The sequence below is a fragment of the Cnephaeus nilssonii genome (assembly GCF_951640355.1).
Source record: "Cnephaeus nilssonii genome assembly, chromosome: 11".
In the NCBI taxonomy this organism is placed as follows: Eukaryota; Metazoa; Chordata; class Mammalia; order Chiroptera; family Vespertilionidae; genus Cnephaeus; species Cnephaeus nilssonii.
Genome location: NC_137082.1, coordinates 15,478,103 through 15,499,623, shown reverse-complemented (window position 1 = coordinate 15,499,623; position 21,521 = coordinate 15,478,103). Strand labels below are relative to the sequence as shown.

Below are 21,521 nucleotides of genomic sequence, written 5' to 3'. Positions count from 1 at the left end.
ATTGATCCTTTCCTTATGAAGCCCTAATGCGGTTTTCACTTTTTTGCATCAGCAAAATGAATTGAATAATACTCTTATGTTTCCATGTGAACATGCTCTATCTTTGGAAGATATGGCTCTAAAATGATCCCATAATGTCCTCATCAGGTGCAATGCCCATTGCATGTTGGTAACTGATCTCAAAGAGCAGAAGAAAACATATGTTGTTACCAGAACAAAGAATTTTTGCTTAACCTCTGATTACTTAATAAATCTGTTTACTTTGTAATCCACCCCACATCCCCCCTTTAAAAATTTTTTAATTTGCATTTATTTATTTATTTATTTTAATGGAATTTATTGGGGTGACATTGGTTCACAAAACCATATGCAAAGCCAAGTGTACAGTTCAATAAAACATCATCTGCACATTGCATTGTACACCCATCGCCCCAAGCAAAGTCTCTTTCCACCCCATTTTCCCCACCTTTGCCCACCTCCACCTAGCCCCCACCCCCTTTTTCCCTCTGGCTATCACCACACCATTGTTGTGTCTATGGGTTATGTATATATGTTTTTTTAGCTAATCCCTTCACCTATAGAACAGAGAGATATAAAATGTGTTTTCTTAATTGTTCATTTTATTGTTTGTTCTGGCCTTATGAGATTTTTATTTACTTTGGTATCTATTTAGATAATTACTGCCATGTATCATGTTAATAACATTCTGATAGAGAAAACCATAATTCTTCCTAAACTGTTATTAAAAATAGGGCAGTATATAATACCTTTTAAGATATTTTGAGGGAAACAAGTCAACTTTGGTTATTATTATCTGTTGACTTTTGGTGTGTCAAAACAAAGCCCAGGCCTACTTTATGTTCAGAGGTGTGTTTGTAATTGCAGTGCATCACTGCATAATTTAGAAAATGTTCTGATACCTGTGATGGACAACATTCAGTGACTTTTTTAGACTTTAATTACTGACATATTGAATCAAAGTACTTTTAAGAAAAAGTCATTTTATGATGGAATCACTTTCATTAATTATAGTGTGATAATAATGCAGACATCTTTATGCAGTTATTAGTGCCAGAGCATAGTTGATTCCTATGGTGCCGATCATTGATGCCTACAGTGTATTTTTATTCATAGAAAACAGATTTAGTATTAAGTTGATAATCTAGCAAATAATTTACTCTGTTGCTGTTACTAGTAGGAAGGACCATGATATGTAGATATACAGATAAGAAGTTAAGATTGATTTCGTTTCCTTTGTTCAGGACAAAACTTTTCAGAGAAAACACTGTCTGATGTTACTTTCATGATAATGTAAATGGATTTTCATGATAAGTTAGTATATCAAGGTTTTATTCCCTAAATTGATGAAAGACTAAGTAAAAATCCATCAAATTTTATTTTACTTACAAACATAACACTAGAATTCGGCTTTTTTATGTGCTATTTGTGAAATTGTCTTCTAAGGTAAGTTGACTTTCTTAGCAATATCAGTTTTACTTTCTACTTCACTGTTCCTTCTATTCTGTAAAGACTAAAAAATAGAGAGAGGTGCTAGCTGTAATAATATCCACACAAAAAAATCAAACTTTGTTTATATTTAGATTGAATATGAGGCTCAATTTAAGAAGATGCAGCTACTTTCAAAAGATAGCCTGGGAATAGAAGGTGAACTGAAAAATGAAGACAGAGAAAAGGTAACAAATTAAAATGTTAAAGTTTCTGTTAACAGAGCATTTTTGGAGTATTCATCTTTCAAGATATTGTTTTTTTAAAAATCATCTTATTACAAAGATATTTTTGAGTAAACCTTAAGTGATTATTTGAAGACTTTTGCTTATAGAGTATTGCTTTAATGTCTAATTCAATTAAATTTGCTGCAAGACAGGCACGGTGGGTGTAAAACAGATTCCAGAGAAAATCTCAGTGTTGTTAGGAGGTGAAATTGTGTTTTTCTAGATAATGTTTTATAGCTGCTTTTTTCTTAGTTCCAGAAACATTTTGAATGAAAAAGTAAACAAAATGTGACATTTGCTTCTTTTTTTGTATCTATAATTTTGTACATTTTAACCTTTCACAGATAAAGTGGAAAGAAAGGATTGCATATCTAAGCAACAGACAAAAAGACTGGAAAGGAATACTTAAATAAATTCTGCTATGTATCTGCCATAATGCAGGCTTCTAATCCTCCCGCCTATCTCCATATAAATGATTCTGTTCAAGACCATAGATGTTTTCTTCACTAAAAGCAGTAAAGCTCTTTTAGATGAAATGTCTAAAAACATCTTGTAATAACTTGGAGCATGCTGGCAAGAGTAGTCACTTGTGACTATGTGTGAAACCCCCTCAGCCAGTCGATATTGTAATAAGCAAAAATGGTAGCATCACTCCATTATTCAGAAAAGCCAACAGCGTGCTTGTTCCTTAGGCTGCAGCATTCATTAAGAAAAGCTTACTGGGCTGAAAGCTGGAAACAGATGATAACGGGATATGATTTTCATATTTAATGCTTTCCTTGGAAGAGTATGTGTGCTACAGATTGATAGAAGAATCAACTGCTACTTTACTAAAAGACTTTCAGGTTTGCCCTATAGCTACCGATGGAATCATTCAGCCAAGAAATTAACTTTTTCTTCTTTTACCTGCTTTATATATCTGCTAAGCAGGCTGCCTGGCTGCCAGTAAATGTTATTATGCAGTTAACTGTTTGGTATTTAAGACTCTTATCAGAAAAGAAACAGAGGCCACACTATTTTGTTTTTATAGTAGGAGGAAGGTTTTAGTTTTTCTTTTTATTTCTGTGCATTAGCAGGCATTAATCTGAGTTTATAGGAAGTTTTCTTTTTCCTTCCCAAAGATTAAAAAGTTAAAAAACCTAGAATTTGGCACATTCTTTAAACTATAAGATATAAAACACCAAGCCCCAGTAACCCTGACCTATATAAAAAGGCCTTTAATGATAAATGATTTCTATGACATTAGATGTATGTCAAATATGGTATGATGTGATGTGATAGACTTATAAACCATTCAGGCAGTGTTTGTGTTTGACATTTCGTCATGAAATAATTGATGTGTTGTTAATCTATAAATTGGCTTGTCTTCCTCTGCCATTCCTGATAGACACATCCTTAGTGCAGCAGTGTCCGTGGTACTTAAGTACAACAGGAGACTTTTATTTTTCTATTTTACAACTGATTCCTTACTTGCCATATAGTTATGTAGTCTCCTTTTAAGTCATATTTAAAATTAGGGCGGAGATACATCACTGACAACTCCTTAAAAACTTACATATAATAATTAGAAGAGAAGTTTTTCCTTTATACTGAAAAGTGTCATCTCCTTAAAAGCTTTGACTGTTGACTGTATGTAAGAATCAAGTAGGTAATATTTTGAGAAATTTATATCTTACTTTTTTCAGTTTCCCATTGATGTTCCATCAGTTAAAAGGTAAATACATTTCAGCAAAATCATGAATTGGTTAATCCTTATTAAGTAATACTAATTCCAGGAGGGTTCCTTATCATGAGTTATGTTGTTTTTCAATGGAAATCTGCACTCCTCTTCTTTAGGCAGTCGAATGAATTAGTCTCTGCCCAGTCATTGGTCTCCAGAGACTGGCCTGAAGCAGAGTACCGTCTTACTGGTTGAAGTCAGTAAATAGTTTTTGAGCAAGTGTTCTGGTTGAGAAGCCACCGTAGGCCCTTCTGAGAATGCCACAGTACTTGCCCTTCAGGTGCTTCCCACAAACTGCTATTCTTTCTAAGGCATGGGATAGTGTGTATATGAGCAGACATGAGATACATGGAGGAAGAACATATTCCTCCTCTGAAATGAATAATCCATGGCTTGATAGAGGAGGTGATGTTTGATCTGCTGGCCTGAAGGATGGGTAGGATTTCAGTCAGTGGGGATGTGATAGTCATTCCAGGGTTGGGAGATGCTATGAGTAAAGGAGTAGGAAAGCCCAGTGTGTAGTTCTCGCGTCTGGCTAAAGTCTAGGTAGTGTTCTTGTAGGGAAGTGGTGGATAATGAGCTTGGAAAGGTCCATCATGGAACTTAGTACTAGGCTCAAGAATTAAGATTTACTCCCAGAATCACATGTGTGTGTGAGGGATGGGGGCGTGGGTAAAGAGAGGACTAGTGAGCAGAGCAGCTGCATTGCAGGTGTGCAGCTAAGAAGATGAGGCTGTCAGTGCTGTGCAGGATGAGCTGGAGGAAGAAGTTCGTGGCACTGAGGAGATCAGGGTCAGGTCAGATAGGAGGAATTTACCAAAGGCCTGAAGGAGGTGGCCATTGAAGTGGGAAACACTAATGAAGGGGAGAGGATCTATCAGTTTAATGATAATCCAGAATTATAAAAAGGTATTTTTTAAAAATTAATTGTGCAACTTTCAACCATAAGCAGTAATTTGGATGCTCTACTAAGAAATGAAGTAGGAGTTGTGTGGTATTTTTTAAGTAAAACTCTACCTCAGTTTTATAATATGGCATCCAATGTTTTTATGGATCTAGTGGATACTCTTCAGAATTGTGTGTTCTCTTAAGTGGTCTATTCATCCCCCAAGCTTGTTTTCAGTATTAGTTTCTTAGCAATTGTTGTTGTTGTTGTTAATGGATAGCAAAAAGACAATGCTCAGGTTCCTATTTGACTCCTCACAAATTTTACTATAATTTAGTGATCTTTCTACTAAAAGCAGAAGCGAACTTAATATTTCACAGGAAGATTGCACTCTGCCAGGGCTGGGGGATCTGGGGATTTCAGCACAGGGCTAATGGCTGCTTGGGGCGTTCCACTTTCACTGTTGTAAACCTTTCTGCAAGGGTCATGTGGAGAATGGTTGTGCAGGTTGTTACTTCCACTTCTAATGAGAATAGTAATGTCGGGTAATTATCATTGCAGAGTTGTTCTGTGTCAGGTGCTGCATTAAGCTCTTTATATTCATCAACACATTTGCTAGTAATACTCTCAACAATACTGGAAGTAGATACAATTATTATGCTTATTTTATAGGAAGGCACAGAGTAATTAACTTGCCCAAGACTACACAGCTAGGCAGAGTCAAAATTCAAACCTAGATCATATGGCTTCAGTATCCATGCTAATAGCCATCCAGCTACACTGCCTTCTAAGGTAGTATGGTTGAGATGCTCTTCGAAAGTTGGGAGAAATTCTGGTCAAATAAAAGCAGCCTAGCCACTTCATATGAAATATTTCAGTTATTCATTTAAATGCTGCATTTTTACCTAAACTTGGAGAGGGTGAAATGGTCTCTCTTGGGTACTGGAGAAGCTGCCACTAATTCCAGATCCAGTGTGTCACTGATGCCCACTTGCCATGCACTCCTGATTCTTTTTGATCTAAGTCCAGTATGGCAACTCTCAAGGACCAGATGATTGTGAATCCTCCTAAGGAAGAACAAAGCCCCCAGAATAAGATTGAGGTTGGTGCTGTTGGCATGATCTGTGCCATTAGTATCTTAATGAAGGTCTTGGCAGGTGAACTTGCTCTTGTTGATATCTTGGGAGACAAATTGAAGGGACAGATGATGGATCTCCAATATAGCAGCCTTTTTCTTAGAACACCAAAAATTGTCTCTGGTAAAGATTATAATGGTGTTAACTCCAAGCTGGTTATTATCACAGCTGGGGCATGTCAACAAGGGGGGCAGAGCTGCTTTATTTTGGTCCAGAGTAGTGTGAACATATTTAAAGTCATCATTCCTAATGTTGTCAAATACACCCCCAACTTCAACTTGCATATTGTTTGCAATCCAAAGACCGTGTTATTGAAAGTGGTTGCTATCTGGATTCAGCTCAGTTTCAGTACTTCATGGGGGGGGGAAGGCTGGGAGTTCACCCATTAAGCTGTCATGGGTGGGTCCTTGGGGAACATGGAGATGCTAGTGTGCCTTTAGAGTGGTGAATGTTGCTGGTGTCTCCCTGAAGAATTTGCACCCTAATTTAGGCACTGACGTAGACAAGGAACAGTGGAAAGAAGCTCACAAATAGGTGGTTGACAATGCTTATGAGGTGATCAAACTGAAAGGCTACACATCCTGGGCCATTGGACTATCTGTGGCAGCTTTGGCAGAAAGTATAATGAAGAATCTTAGGTGAGTGTATCCAATTTCCACCATGATTAAGGGTCTCTGTGGAATAAAAGAAGACGACTTCCTTAGTGTTCTTTGTCCCTTTGGACAGAATGGAATTTCAGATGTTGTGAAGGGACTCTGACCTTTGAGGAAAAGGCTCGTATGAAGAAGAGTGAAGATACACTTTGGGGGACCCAAAGAGAACTGCAGTTTTAAAGTCTTCTAATGCACCACTTCACTGTCTAGGCTACAGCAGGATTATAGTTGGAGATTGTACGTGTTGTCCTTTTTTCCTGATCTGTGACTAAAGCAGCAATAAGACAACCCAGGAAAAAACATCAGTTTCCTAAAGGTAGATAGTAATGGTTCATCAAACCCTGCAGCTATATCCTGGATCAGTGGTGCGGCTCTTTGGCCCCTTGAGTGTGGCTCTTCCACAAAATACCACAGCCTGGACGAGTCTATTTTGAAGAAGTGGCGTTAGAAGAAGTTTAAGTTTAAAAAATTTGGCTCTCAAAAGAAATTTCAATCGTTGTACTGTTGATATTTGGCTCTGTTAACTAATGAGTTTGCCGACCACTGTCCTGGATGGTACTTATCTGGTGTAGTCCTGAACTGGTTAGTGTGAAATAGTTCCACCTCCTCAAAGGCACCACTGCCAGTGTTGCACATGCTACAGTTGCCCTTCAAACTAGATGTGTGTCCGCTGTGTGCTATATAATCAGTGGTTCCTTTACCCAACATGCCTAGTCCAACTTTTTCTCCAATTAATCACATCCTAGGATCCAATGTGTAAATACAGTAGTGCATGTCTTGTAGATAACTGTTCTAACAGATCTTATTTTGTGTACTATATACAGTATATCAGAATAGTGTACATTGCTGTATAATAGAAAACTAAGTCTACATATAAATACTGTAGCCAAACTATCCAAATGTCATACCAAGTAAAACACCCAATAAACATTGACCAGTAAAAAAGAAAAGGTCTCCTTGGTGCTAAAATATTCCAGCCAAATCAGGTGAGCCATGGAAAGAGTGCCTGTCTCTAAACTGCTCACGTTTGTGATAAAAGGATCAGCCGTTTGAATTGGCTGTGGAGGGTAGGAAAAATACCTGAAAGCTCAACTGAAGAACTTCAAGGGAGAAGACAGATGTGCACCTAGCGTGCAGTGGCTTCACCTGGCTCCACTTCTGACTGCTGCTTCAGGCCAGGAGGCACGGGTGCTTGCAGGAGGACACTGTGGCCTGCACTGAGATGTGGAGGGCCCCAGGGATTTGGCCTGGCCCTGTCGTGCCTTCTATAGGAAAGGACAGTGGGGGAGGGGCACGATTGTTAGATTATTACTTAAAGTTATCTATATAAGCCCCAATTTCTCACCCTTACTAGCCCACAGTGCTTCCTTCACCAACAGTCTTCTTGAATCACTGCTCAGTTATAAACACTGCAAGCCCCAATGTGGGGCTCCTAGAGGCTGCCCAGGTTTCTAATACCAAGCTGTTGTGCCTTCATGGGATGGTGACCGCTCAGCTCTGCTGTCCTCAAAGTTGTGATTTCATTTGACCTAGAGTGATGACAAGTTGAAAAGTAGTCTTTCTGTGTTCAGCTTTTAACAGCCTTTTTATTTACATGTGTTTCTGTTCAGAAAACAGTGAGAAATTGAACAGTTTTTCAAGTCCTGGCCCTAAAACTAGATCTGCCACCCTTTTTTCAGGAGAGGGTAGAAAACCTTCTTTCCAGGCTCACTAGACTATGAGCTCACACAGGGCAGGGCCTAGGCCCCTTCCCCTACTTCACCTGGTGAGTGATGGTGGCCTGCCCACCAGCAAGAGGAAGAGGAGACCTGTTCTTTAAGCCTGTGTGCATTCCATTTCAGATGAAGTTCGAACTCTTCCACTCCTTCCTTTTGGGGGTGCCTTCCACATGGGGAGTAGGGAGTGTGGCTCAGATTTATAGCTAACACTAGCATTGGTCTTACTATGTTTCATGCACTGTTCTAAGGACTTTTCTATCTGTACTAACAAAAGGGTAATATGGTAATTAGACCGGATAGACCGGACGTCATTCCAAACGTCCTTCCTGACAAAAGCCAGGGGCGTGGCCAGCCTGCAAACCACCCATGGCCCCTCACCCAGGCTACCCCCGCCCCCCAGCGGCGACCCGCATCCCGATTGGGGGCGTGGCTGGCCTGCAAACCATCGGCGGCCCCTCTCCCAGGCTGGCCCCACCCCCCAGAAGGGACCCCCCCACCCCGATCCAGGGCCCCCTTCAGGGCAGGCCAGCCAGCCCCCACCTGTGCACCAGGCCTCTATCCTATATAATAAAAGGGTAATATGCAAATTGACCCTAACAGCAGAACAACCAGAATGACCGCTGGACCAGTCACTATGAGGTGCACTGACCACCTCTTGGTCCCTTCGCCCAGTCATCAGGCACCGATCACCCAATGGCGAATGGGGGACTGGGGGTGGATGGCAGCGGGGGGGGGGGGGGGGCAGCTGCGGGCAGCTGGGGAAGATGGCCCTGATCGCAGGCCAGGCCTAGGGACTGTACCCGCGCACAAATTTTGTGTGCCAGGCCTCTAGTATAAGTATATATAAATATACATACAAGCATACAGGTATATACACACTCATTGCAACAACTTTACAAAGTAAGGACTGTTTTTATACCATTTTACAGATTAGAAAATGGAGGCCCAATGAAGTAATTTGTCCCCAGATCACACAACTGGTTAGTGGCAGAGTTAGTATTCAGATCCCAGAAGACTGGTCCAGAGCCTTAATTAATAAATATATCAACTCATTTATCAATTACTAGAAGAAAGGTTTCACTGAGGAAAATGTTGGGAGGGTATCTTTCTTTAAGGGATTTAGCCTTCTCTCATAGTCAAGAATGAAAATAATGTTTTTAAAACTTACCTTTTGTGGAGCCATTTGTATATACAACTGTCATTGCTTTGCTCTTCTCAGTAGTGGAATTATGGGACAAGTGTGTTGTGTGTCAAAAGCTCTTACAAGTGAACGAATTGCACATCGTATAGTGGAGTGATAGGAAGGAGAGAGAAAGTGAATGAGAAGGGGGAAAGGAAACAAGTCATTTCAGCAATAGGAAGACAAATTTTGTGGGAAACACTGTTGCTTTTCTCCCTCTGTTAGTATAAGGGATTACAGAAGCTGCCACAGAACAAGTTTGATTTCTTGTTCTTTGGGAGACTTTCTAAACTTTGTAAACTTATATTCTATGAAATACTGTATTATTAGAAAAAGACAGTCTTTTTCACACAGTGTGCAAATAATGTGTGTGTGCCTATAACTTTTTTTGGAAAGGAATCTGGCAATAACTGTCACAGTTAAATATGCACATACGCTTATTTTAGCCATTCCACTTTTGGTAATCATCTAGAAATAAAAGCTCCAGTTAATTTAATAGTGTTAATACAGTAAGACAATTTAAATGTGTGAAGAAGGAATGAACAGGTGGTTAATGCATTTTAAGAAGAAGGAGCCTGCCTGTGGATGAGATTGCTCTTTTTAATTGTGGTAGACTATGAGTTGCTTCTATCCTTACTAAAATCTCTCAGAATTAGAAAATGGAGTTGGAGTTCTGTCTCTCTGATGTAGATCTGTACACTACTTTTGTGAACAGGAAACTTTAAGAGATACATTTATATCCCGAGTCACCCTATTTGGGAATTAGGGAGCATATACAGGGCATATTAAATTGCATTGTAAAAGAAAGGGTTCTTGTCTTGCTAGTCTGTGACATTTGCCAAGCATCTGTTCTTTACTTGAAAATCATGATTTAACTTTGTATTGTTTTGATCAAAGCAGTGGTTTAGGCCTAGGGGTGTTTGGAAAAAGGTTGGTGCTAGGGTGTGTGTGTGTATTCATGTTTTGAAAATCACCTAGTGGTCCAATTTAGGGATGCTGAATTTCTCTTGAAACTTCTATTTGCTTTTCTCCTACACTTCTCATGTACACTACATGAACTTGATTTTATGTATCAGGTACAAGTTTCATTTAGAGTCTATTTGAGTAGATCTGAGTTTGTATTGTTTTTCAACTACCTAAGTTGTTGAAAAACTTAGGTAGTTTCAACAACTACTAATTTAGTAAGAAACTAGACATAGACTTATAGATTCATTATTGGGGGTTTTATGTTGCTGTTGCTTCAAAAAAGCTATGGTGCCCGGCATGTGTGGCTCAATGTTTGAGCATCGACCTATGCACCAGGAGGTCTCTGGTTTGATTCCTGGTCAGGGCACATGCCTGGGTATGGGTTTCATCCCCAGTGGAGGTCGTGCAGGAGGCAGCCAATTGGTGTTGATGTTTCCCTCTCATTGATGTTTCTATCTCTCCCTCTCCTGTTCTTTCTCTCTAAAAATCAATAAAAATATATATTTTTAAAAAACTGTGTTCATTAACACAATTTGAGTTTAACTCATTCATTTTTGAATATTGTAGCATAAGGGGGTGGAACACTGGAGTCCTCATATCTGGGTTTGAATCCTGGGACTGGGAGCAAATTATTCAACCTTGCTAAGTCTTATAAGAGTGGGGATAATGATAATGGTTGTTTTGACTATTAAAATAGATAATGGATATAAATCTGCTTGATACCTTTAATTGCTTGACAAATGTTCACTAACCCAGTTGCTACTCTCACCATCATCACTGTCAAGCAATTAATGAGTAGTTGTAAATAAAAGCTACCTGAAACAATTTTCATTTGCATTCAGTATTATCAGTGTACAAATGACAGGGTTGGAGATGTAGACCCCTTTCTGAGATCTCAAAATAGGTTTCCTCCTCCCCACCTCCATTCTTTTCTGGGACTTTTTTAGGTGTTTTGTTTTGTTTGGGTTAGTTGGTATTTAAAAATAAGTCTTGACATCTTTGAATCACTCTGCTTATTCCTGCCACTTCTGTTGTTCATTTTCTAATCATGTTCTCTGCTTTTTATTTTAATATATTTTTATTTATTTCAGAGAGGGAGAGAAAGAGAGAGAGAAACATTAATGATGAGAGAGATTCATTGATTGGCTGCCTCCTGCAGGCCCTCCACTGGGGATTGAGCCCGAAACCCCATACGTGCCCTGGTTCATAGGTCGACACTCAACCACTAAGCCGGTGTTAATTCTTTAAACATCTGGTAGAATGCAGCAGTGAAACCTTCTGGTACTAGACTCTCTGTGAGAGGTTTTTATTATTATTACTACTAATTCAGTTACTTAACGTGTTTAGGTCTATTCTTATTTTCTATTTCTTGAAGCACTATTGGCAGTGTGTGTCTGTGTGAGAATTTGTTGAATTTATATAGGTTATCTAATTTGTTGACGTATAATTATTCAGAGTATTCCCTTATAATTTTTTATGCCTGCAAGGTTGCTAACAAAGTGCAACTTTTATTTATGATTTTAGTAATTTAAATATGTTCTCTTTTTTCTTGGTCAGTCTGTACCTAAAGGTATGTCAATCTGTTGATCTTTTTAAACAATCAACTTTTGGTTTTGTTGATTGTTTCTGTTGCTTTTCTGTTCTCTAATTCATTTATTTCTGCCCTAATCTTAGTGCTTCTACTCATGGGTTTTAGTATGTTGTGTTTTCATTTACATTCTTTTCAAACTATTTTCTAACATCCTTTGTCATTTCTTTTTTTACCCATTAGTTATTTAGGAGTTTGTTTTAAAATTTCCACATATTTGTGAATTTGCCAAATTTCCTTCCTTTATTGATTCCTAATTTCATTCCATTGTCACCAGAGAACATACTTTCAATCCCTTTTAATTTATTGAGACTTGATTTATGGCCTAACATAATATATCCTATAAAATGTTCCATGTACACTTAGAAGAATATGCAGTCTAGGTATCCTGTTGGTAGGTGGAGTCTTCTGTATGTCTGTTAGGTCTAGTTGGTTTATAGTTGTTCAAGTTTTATTTTTCTATTGGTCTTCTGTCTAGTTGTTTTATTCATTATTGAATGTGGAGTATTGAAGTACCTATTATTGTTGAATTGTCGATTTCTCCTTCAAATTCTCTCAGTTTTTGCTTCATGTATTTTAAGACTTTGTTGTTAGATATACAATATGTTTCTAATTGCAATGTCTTTTCCACAAATTATTCCTTTTATCATTATAAAATATCCATTGTCTCTAGTAACAATTGTGTGTCTTAAAGTCTATTTTGTCTGATATTAGCATAGACACTCCAGCTTTCTTTTGGTTACTGTTTGCATAGTAACACTATTTTTTTCATGAGGCTCTGTTCATGTCTTTTCCCTTCCCTGTGTTTTCATCCTGTTTACATCTTTGAATCTAAAATAGTGTTGTTAGCAGATAGTTAGATCATGATTTTTAAAAAATTTTTAATCTTTATTGTTCAGATTATTACAGATGTCCCTCTTTTTTCCCCCCATAGCTCCCTTCCGCCCGGTTCTCACCCACCCCAGGCCCTCGCCCCTCCCCCCGCCACTGTCCTTGTCCATAGGTGTAAGATCTTTGTCCAATCTCTTCCTGCACCCCCACACCCCCTTCCCAGCAAGAATTGTAATTCCACTCCCTTTCCATGCCCCTAATTCTATTAAATTCACCAGTTTATTCTGTTAATCAGATTTTATAGTCATTTGATTTTTAGATTCACTTGTTGATAGATATATATTTGTTGTCACTTTGTTCATAATTTTTATCTTCACTTTTTTCTTCTTCCTCTTCTTAAAGAATACCCTTCAGCATTTCATATAATACTGGTTTGGTGGTGATGAACTCCTTTAGCTTTTTCTTGTCTGTGAAGCTCTTTATCTGACCTTTAATTCTAAATGATAGCTTTGCTGGGTAGAGTAATCTTGGTTGTAGGTTCTTGCTATTCATCACTTTGAATATTTCTTGCCACTCCCTTCTGGCCTGCATAGTTTCTGTTGAGAAATCAGTTGATAATCGTATGGGTACTCACTTATAGGTAACTAACTGTTTTTCTCTTGCTGCTTTTAAGATTCTCTCTTTGTCTTTTGCTCTTGGCATTTTAATTATGGTGTGTCTTGGTGTGGTCCTCTTTGGATTCCTCTTGTTTGGGGTTCTGTGCACTTCCTGGACTTGTAAGTCTATTTCTTTCACCAGGTAGGGTAAGTTTTCTGTCATTATTTCTTCAAATAGGTTTTCAATATCTTGCTCTCTCTTTTCTTCTGGCACCCCCATAATTCGGATGTTGGTACACTTGAAGTTGTCCCAGGGACTCCTTACACTATCTTCATTTTTTGGATTCTTTTTTCTTTTTGTTTTTCTGGTTGGGTGTTTCTTGCTTCCTCATATTTCAAATCTTTGACTTGATTTTTGGGATCCTCTAGTCTACTGTTGAATCTCTGTATATTATTCTTTATTTCAGTCAGTGTGTGCTTAATTTCTGACTGGTCCTTTTCCGTTTTTTGGGTTTTTTTTGTTGTTGTTGTTGTTGTTTTTTTGCATTCTCACTAAGATCCTTGAAGGTCTCACTTATTTCCTCAGAGGTTTCTAGAAGATTCTTGAGAAACCTTATAATCGTGGTTTTGAACTCTTTATCCAGTATTTTGCTTTCTTCCATTTCTTTCATTTGTGACTTGTTCCTTTGTCTCTGCATTTTGGCTGCTTCCCTGTGTTTATTTCTGTGTACTGGGTAGTTGCTAAGTCTCCTTGAGTTGATAGAGTGGCCTTGAGTGGTAGGTGTCCTATAGGGCCAGTGGCTCAGCCTCCCCAATCACCTGAGGTGGACACTCTCGGTGCACCCCTTTGTGGGCTGTGTGCACAGTCTTGTTGTAGTTAAGCCTTGATTGCTGTTGGTATCACTGGGAGGAATTGACTTCCAGGCCAATTGGCTGTGTGGACCAGCTGTGTCTACAATGGAAGAGCTGCTGTGCATGAGACACCCTTATGGGGCAGGACTTGCTTCAGTGGGACTTTGGTGCTCACAGAGTCTGCCCTTTTAGTGTGTCACTTATGGATGTGAAGAGTTGTAATCTGGTATGATCTCACATTGACCACTGGGTACACTGGCTCTTAGATCTCCAAGGAGGTGCAAAGTCAGCCACTGCCTGGGGCCACCCAGCAGGAGCTACAGAGAGATCTGCAGATTCCTCCTCTTTGTATCAGGTTTGAAAGTGTCCAGACGAGGCCCAGCTGTGAAGCAAGGCAGGCTGCTGCTGCCGGCCTTGAGTCTTTTGTTTGATAGCTTTGGGGCTCCCTGACCCAGCTGCTGCCTGTTTGACAGGTTTTAGGCTGAGAAAGGACAGGCCATTCTTATGTAAAAGCTGCTGCACACAGCTTGGGTGGTGTTGTAAATTGGGTGGGGCAGGGTCTCAGGAATCACGAGGGCGGAGCAAACAGCAATGGCTGCCTGTCAGCCCTGCACCAGAGAGGTCCCAGCCTATGAACAATGACGTTGCAAGCACCTCTGTATGAAAGAAAGCCACCCTCTCGTTCCTGCCCCAATGGCAGACAGTCCAGTTTCTCCCCTTATGTGTCTGGGTCCCCCATAGTCTCGCCCAGAACTGGAGTTCAGAGCAAGCGGGAGCTTGTATCTCCCTCCTGATTACAAAAGCAGCGCACCCAGGTGCCAGCCCATTTGTGCCTCCACATCTCTTACCAGTCTCAATGTGCTTTCTTCTTTACCTCTCTGGTTGTAGTACTTCCACTTAGCCAGCTTTCCCGCAGTTCTGGGTGATAGTTGTTCTGTCTTTTAGTTGTAATTTTGATGTGGTTGTGAGAGGCAGCAAGTACAAGTGTTTACCTATGCCACCATCTTGGTTCTGCCCCCTAGATCATGATTTTTAATCCATTCTGCCAATCTCTAACTTTAATTGTATTATTGAGTCTACTTAAATTTAGTGTAATTACAGAAAAGGTAGGAATTGCATCTGCCATTTTGCTCTTAGTTGTCTATATATTTATGGGGTTTTTTGTGTGTGTTTTTTTAAATCTCCAAAACTGCCTTCTTTTGCATTAAATATATATTTTCTAGTGTACCATTTTATTTTATTTTATTTTTTTGAGAGAGAGAGAGAGGAAGGGAAAGATAGGAACATCAATGAGAAAGAAACATCATCGATCAGTTGCCTCCTGCATGCATCCCTCCTGGGGACTGAGCCCGCAACCCGGGCATGTGGGAATCGAACCAGTGGCCTTTGGTTCCTGGGTTGACGCTCAACCATTGAGCCACACCAGCCGGGCTCTAGTGTACCATTTTAATTGCCTGTTGTTTCTTTTAATGTGGGTGACATGGTGTTATAATTTATGTTTTAGTTTATAATAATCTAATTTGTATTAATACCAACTTAATTTCAATAGAATGCAATAACTTTGATTCTGTATAGCTTCAATTCTTTCCTACTCCTTTGTGATGTTATTGTAATACAACATATGTCTTTATATCTTATACGAGGGGCCCAGTGCAGGAATTCATGCACCTTAAAAGAAACTGTGGGCCTCGAGGCTGTGGTGGGCACAGGGGCGGATCTCAGCCTATCCTCCATGCCCTGCCTGGCCCCTCCCTCTGTAGCCCCCAGACCCCTGTCTGCTGGCAGCCCCACTCCCGCTGCTGCTGCTCCCACATGCTGATGGTGCTGGCCCCACTTGCATCCGCTGATGGTGCAGAGCGATTGGGGCCGGTGCCAGCAGCGGGTGCAAGTGGGACCGGCACCATCAGCGGGTGTGAGTGGTGGCTGCTGCCCTGATTACGCCTCAGGAGCAGGGGGAGGTGGAGAAGCCCTCAGGGGCGATCGGGGCTGGCAGCCATGGCTCACACCCGCTGACGGCGCCGAGTGATCAGTGCCGACGCTGGGCGCCGGCAGCAGGTGAAAGCAGCGGCTCCAGCGCCATCAGTGGGTGCGAGCGGGGCTGGCATTAATAGCAGGTGTGAGTGCCAGGTGGGACCACGCCATGCAGGAGCAAAGAATTTTCAGTAACCACCAGAGGCTCGACCCAATGACAGCAACCAGCGCCCCGCTCACCTCACCCCTGCTCACCTCCACCATCCCGCTGCGGCCAATGCCCGCCATGTTCCGCGCTCTGCCGCCTGCTGCCGACACCTGCCATGTTTCGCGCGCACCCCCTGATAGTCAGCGCTCGTCATTGCGACCGGTTGTTCAATTGTTCTGTTGTTCCACCGTTTGGTCTATTTGCATATTAGGGTTTTATATAGATAGATGTTTCTCGTCAACATAGATCTATAATCATTGCTTAATGCAGTTGTCTTTTAAATTATATAGAGGAGCAAAAAGAGTTACAAACAAAAACATATCCATGCTATTTTTTATATTTACCAATATAGTCACCCTTACTAGTGCTATTTATTTCTTAGGCTTTGAGCTACTGTATAGTGTCCTCTCATTTCAGCCTTAAGAATGTCCTATAGTACTTCTTGTAGGACAGGTATGGTAGTGACAGATTCTCTGTTTTAGTTTAGCAAATCATGCCTTAATTTCTCCTTCATTTCTGTAGGAATGTTTTGGTGGATATAGAATTCTTGATTGACAGTCTTTTTCTTTCAGCACTTTATGTTATCCTATTCCCTACTGGCCTTCATGGTTTCTAATGAGAAATCACCTGTTAATCATTTTGAAGATCCCTTGAATGTGAGGAATAACTTCTCTGTTTTTGCTTTTAAGACTCTCCCTCCTTCTTTGACTTTCAGTAGTTTGATTATGATGTGCTTAGGTGAGGATATCTTTAAATTTATTATTCTTGGACTTTATTGAGCTTCTTAGATATATTGAATAATGCTTTTTTTCTAAATTTGAGAAGTTTTCACAATAATTTTTTTATTCTTTTATTTTTTAGATATTTATTGTTGAGAGTACTATAAATATCCCCTTCCCCTCCTTCCCCCTTCCCCCCCCCCCCACTTTACCCCTCTCCACCTGTGCTTTCTTCTTTATTTCTCTAGTTATAGGACTTCCATTTCACCAGTTTTCAGGTGGTTCTGAATGATGGTTGTTCTGTATTTTAGCTGTAATTTTGATGTGGTTGTAGGAGGTAGTGAGTACTGGCATTTACCTATGCCACCATCTTGGTTCTCCTCATCATAATTTTTAAAAAAATCTTTCTGCATCTTTCTCTTTCTTTTCCCCTTCTGAGGCTTTCATTAGGCATAGGTTGATAAGTTTGATGGTATCCCACAGGTCTCTGAAACTCGTTAAATTGTCTTCATTCCTTTTTATTTTTTTCAGTCTGGATAATCTTAATTGACTTATAGTCAGGCCCATTGATTCTTTCTTCTGCCTGTTCATATCTGATATTGAGCCCCTGTAGTGAGTTTTTTATTCTGGTGATTGTACTTTTCAACTGCAGAATTTCTATTTGATTCTTTTTTAAAAATAATTTCTATCTCTTTATTGATAGTCTCTGTTTAGACATTATTCAGATACTTTAGTCTTCAGACATGCTTTCCTTTAGTTCTTTGAACATATTTAAAATTGCTAATTTAAAGCCTTTGCCTAGTAAGTCCACCATCTGGGCTTTCTGTCCCCCGCAACCCCTCTCCAGTGTATAGACCATACTTTCTGATTTCCTTTAATATCTCATAATTTTCTGTGGATGTTTGGACATTTTAAATAATAAAATATGGCTACTCTGAGCATCAGATTCTCCCCCTCCCCATCCCCCCTACCAGAATTTGTTATTGCTGTTTGTTTGTTTAGTGACTTTTTGAACTTTGCCATGTATGATCACTGAAGTTTCTGATCAATTAGTTTGGTGACCAGCTAATGATTAGACAAAACTTGCTTTAAATGTCTGAGACCAGTAAGTTTCACAGTCTTTGCTAAAGGGTTTTAGGTGTATATTGGGGCACATCTTCAACACTCATCCAGGCAGTTTAAAACTTTACCTTAGTCTTCACTTTATGCTTGTACAAAGCCTCAAGGTCAACCTCAGGTGAAAGCTTAGGCCCTTCTCAGACTTTTCCTGAGCATGCTCACAGCCCTTCCATGTGGCTGGTCATCTAGATTTCGAGGAATATGTTAGAGCATTTAAAGCCCCCTATGGATATCACATTTACCAGCTTTTCCTCTTAAGACTTTTTTAGTTGACCAACTGTTATCCACTGCCTTAGGAAACCTCAATGTTAAAAACTTGCCTCTGATTATTTTCAATAAATCCCCCCAGAGAAAAAGCAGTTTACAATGTGTTAGGTCTATGTCCGGTCAAATAAGGACAGTCTGGTGCTATCTTCCAGGGAAACACCAGACAGTTCAAATAATGGCAGTTCTCTGGGAATGGGGCTTTGAATGAGTTCTATTCCTTCTCTGCTCCATTCAGTGTCTGCTACGCTGCTGTTTTACAAGCTGTAATTTCAGGCTATTAGTTTTCAAGGTCACCACAGATTTGAGGTGGGGAAATGGAAATAAAGCAAGTTAAAAACACCATAAATTCTTCCCAGATAACTTGCAAGCCTTTGGTTAATTTCCAGAGTTCTGAAAAGTTATTCTAAAGACGTTTTCCAGCATTATTGTTTCTTTTATGGAGCAGACAATTTTGAGAGGTCCTTATTCCACAAATTCTCTGACATCCCTCTTCATTTTTTAAAATCTTTATTGTTGAGAGTATTACATGTGTCCTCCACTCTCTCCCCACTTCTACCTCCACTCAGTTCCCACCCCTCCTCACCCCCCAGCCTTCACTACACTATTGTCTGTGTCCGTGGATTACGCATATATGCATATAAGTTCTTTGGTTATTCTCTGCCCTCCCCTTCCCTCTGAGATCTGTCAATCTGTTTCATGCTTCCATGCCTTTGGACCTATTTTATTCGTCGGTTTTTGTTCTTTAGATTCCATGTATAAGTAAGATCATGTGATACTTGTCTTTCTCTGACTGGCTTAAAGGAAATAAGCTTGTTCATTTATTTTTAACTTCAAGATTGTTTCTTTCATTTTGGGTAAAAGAAGAGACAATATACTCGAAGAGAAGGAAGACCTAGATTCTGTTGCAACTAAGTGTATGATATTTTCTCTCTTAAATTTTGGACCTCAGTTTTCCATCTGAAGAGGAGGGATGCAAATACATTTTCCCATCAGTTCTGTGGGGCTCTGTGAACTAAATTCTATTATGTATGTGGAGATACTTTGGGAGAAAAGCTTCATAATTGTTACTTCTAGTTCTTCCCACGTGTGCCCTTCATCAAGCCACTGAACCAATTGCTTATTTTCCTCTGCCTCCACTCCTTCCTCCCCCTCACCTCTTTTTTTAAGAAAGAGAAAATATTCTTCTCCCTGTAGACATGCCAGTAAATTTAAATTGCTTTAAATATCTTTAAAAGTACTTGAATACGTTCAGAAAAAAACTGTTATTTGCCCTTTGACTGCAAATTATGATTATTTTGGGCATATCAGTATATTTTAATGTAATCTTGAATGTTATTATTAAAAGTTTTTATATTATACATAATACTAGAAATACAGTCTTGAAACCTACAGTAGCCATTTATATTACCTCCTCCCCCCCCCCTCTCTTTTGTCAAGTACCTCCCTAGCTCCATCAATTTCAAACTTCTCTGTGGAAAGTGGTTAGAATATATGGCTTTTTAAAAAATTATGGCCAAATATACTTAACAAAATTTACAGTTTTAATGATGTTTATACAATTTAGTGAAATTAAGTACATTCACATTGTTATGCAATATATGCATCTCTTTTTAAAAAATATAGATTTCATAGTTCCTGAACAATATTTGCTTTTTGAACCAATGTTGTTATTAAAAGTAAGTAGTGTGGACTGTACTGGATTTTGCTCTTCATTTTGAAGGAAGCTGTGAGATTTATAAAATGTGGTAGTTGTTGATTTCATTGGTCATGTTCCTTTACCTCATTTCATTTCTGAAAACAACTTGAACAACCTAATTATTCATACACAATAAATGTTTAACTCACATCTCTTTTGGTGCTGTAGGTTGCAGTGCAGGCAGGAATTAACTCAGAAACAGCCATGTCAAGAGGATTGTATCAACCAGCAACAAGCTTTATGGGCCGCCAAATGTCAGCCGTCTCAAGCATTGGAGATTTCAGTACAGAGCAGAAATCTCCCCAACCCACAAAGAACTTTTCAATTCCTGACCCACATTCACACCAACAGACAGCCCAGAACTGTAATGTGACAGACAGCTATGTAGTACAAACTAATAGTGACACACAGTGCTTAAATAAGTCTGACAAAATAGATGGAAAGACATCTCCTCAGATTGGTGAGAAAATGCTAGTCACAGCCAGCGTATTGTCTGAGGAGGAACAAACTCATTGCTTGGAGATAGGAAGCAACACACGTCATGGCAAGAGTAATTTATCTGAAGGCAAAAATTCTGCTGAACTTCATTCCCCGTTACAGGAAAGATTAAGTCCAGAGAACAGAACCACTGATTTAAAGTGTGACAGTTCCCGCAGATCAGAGGGATCAGAGAGAGAAATACTGACACAAGAACATATTGAAGTCAAGGAAGAAAGAGCCCGACCGCCTGTCTCCCCGCTATCAGTCTCGGAGTACTGTGCATCTGAAAACAAGTGTTCTCAAGACAAGCATTCCGCTGGGGAAGTTTTCTCAGGTGGGGTGAGAGGCTGAGATTATCTGCTTATTTTTGTTTGGTATTTCGTTTTTCTAGTTGGCATATTATGTAAGAACAAAATATCCAGTAATTTTAATCTTTGTCAAAAAACAAAGCAGTGTCCTTGCCAACAAATTCCATTCTAATGAGCTCTGAAATATGCATGTGGAAATATTTTTGCAAAAAATTTTCTCATTTTTAAACCCATTGTGATATTTTAAAAAATATTTTAATGAGTTTTTATGTACGATAATGAATTGTGGATTGTTGCTACATGTTTTTAGCTGTGAAGTAATTTCGTCTTGAGGTGGAACATCTTACCTTGCTTCTCCCTGAAGTTAGTGATCAGTAATCTAATCATATCCCCTCTTACAGATCATCTTCCTCATGCAGACCCAAAGTCACAGAAGCCCTTCCGAAAAATGCAGGAAGAGTGGGAGGAGGACTGTTTGAACAGCAGCAGTGACCTCACAGTTTCTGTAAGTGAAGATGATCTGATTTTAAAGAGTCCAGAACCACAACCAAATCCAGGTGACAAGATAGAGGGAGAAGATGGAATAGAGGCCTTAAAATTAATCCACTCGGAGCAAGAAAAAGATGCCCCATCCACTGAAAAACATAATTGTATTTTGCAAACCCTAAGCTCTCCTGATTCAGAAAAGGAATCCTCTGCTAACTCACCAACAAGACAGTAAGCCATTCAATTTTGTTTTTACTATTCTGTTTTTAATTATAGACATTTTTAGAGACCATTTTACATGGAATGTATTATTGAACACTCAGCCATGAATGTGTAAGTTCCTTAAGTCTCATAAATAGTCTTTTAGATAAAATATAATTTTCTTTTTTTCCTTTTTTATGAAGTAGC

The 21,521-nt window shown here is 39.4% G+C and overlaps 1 protein-coding gene and 1 pseudogene across 3 annotated transcripts in view; both read left to right on the top strand.

Annotated features, from left to right (window-relative positions):
- KIZ (kizuna centrosomal protein) overlaps positions 1-21,521 on the top strand; it is a 126,161-nt gene that overhangs the window by 17,947 nt on the left and 86,693 nt on the right. The window contains exons 4-6 of one of the 2 annotated variants that reach the window (XM_079784392.1): positions 1,602-1,694; positions 20,440-20,653; positions 21,029-21,344. In XM_079784392.1, the coding sequence (XP_079640518.1) occupies positions 1,602-1,694; positions 20,440-20,653; positions 21,029-21,344 (623 nt within the window). Of the gene's footprint in view, positions 1-1,601; positions 1,695-20,007; positions 20,654-21,028; positions 21,345-21,521 lie in introns of both variants that reach the window. The other variant, XM_079784391.1, reaches the window with a different exon arrangement.
- LOC307107263 (L-lactate dehydrogenase A chain-like) lies at positions 4,800-6,308 on the top strand (annotated as a pseudogene). The gene has a single exon. The product of its transcript is annotated as an L-lactate dehydrogenase A chain-like (transcript).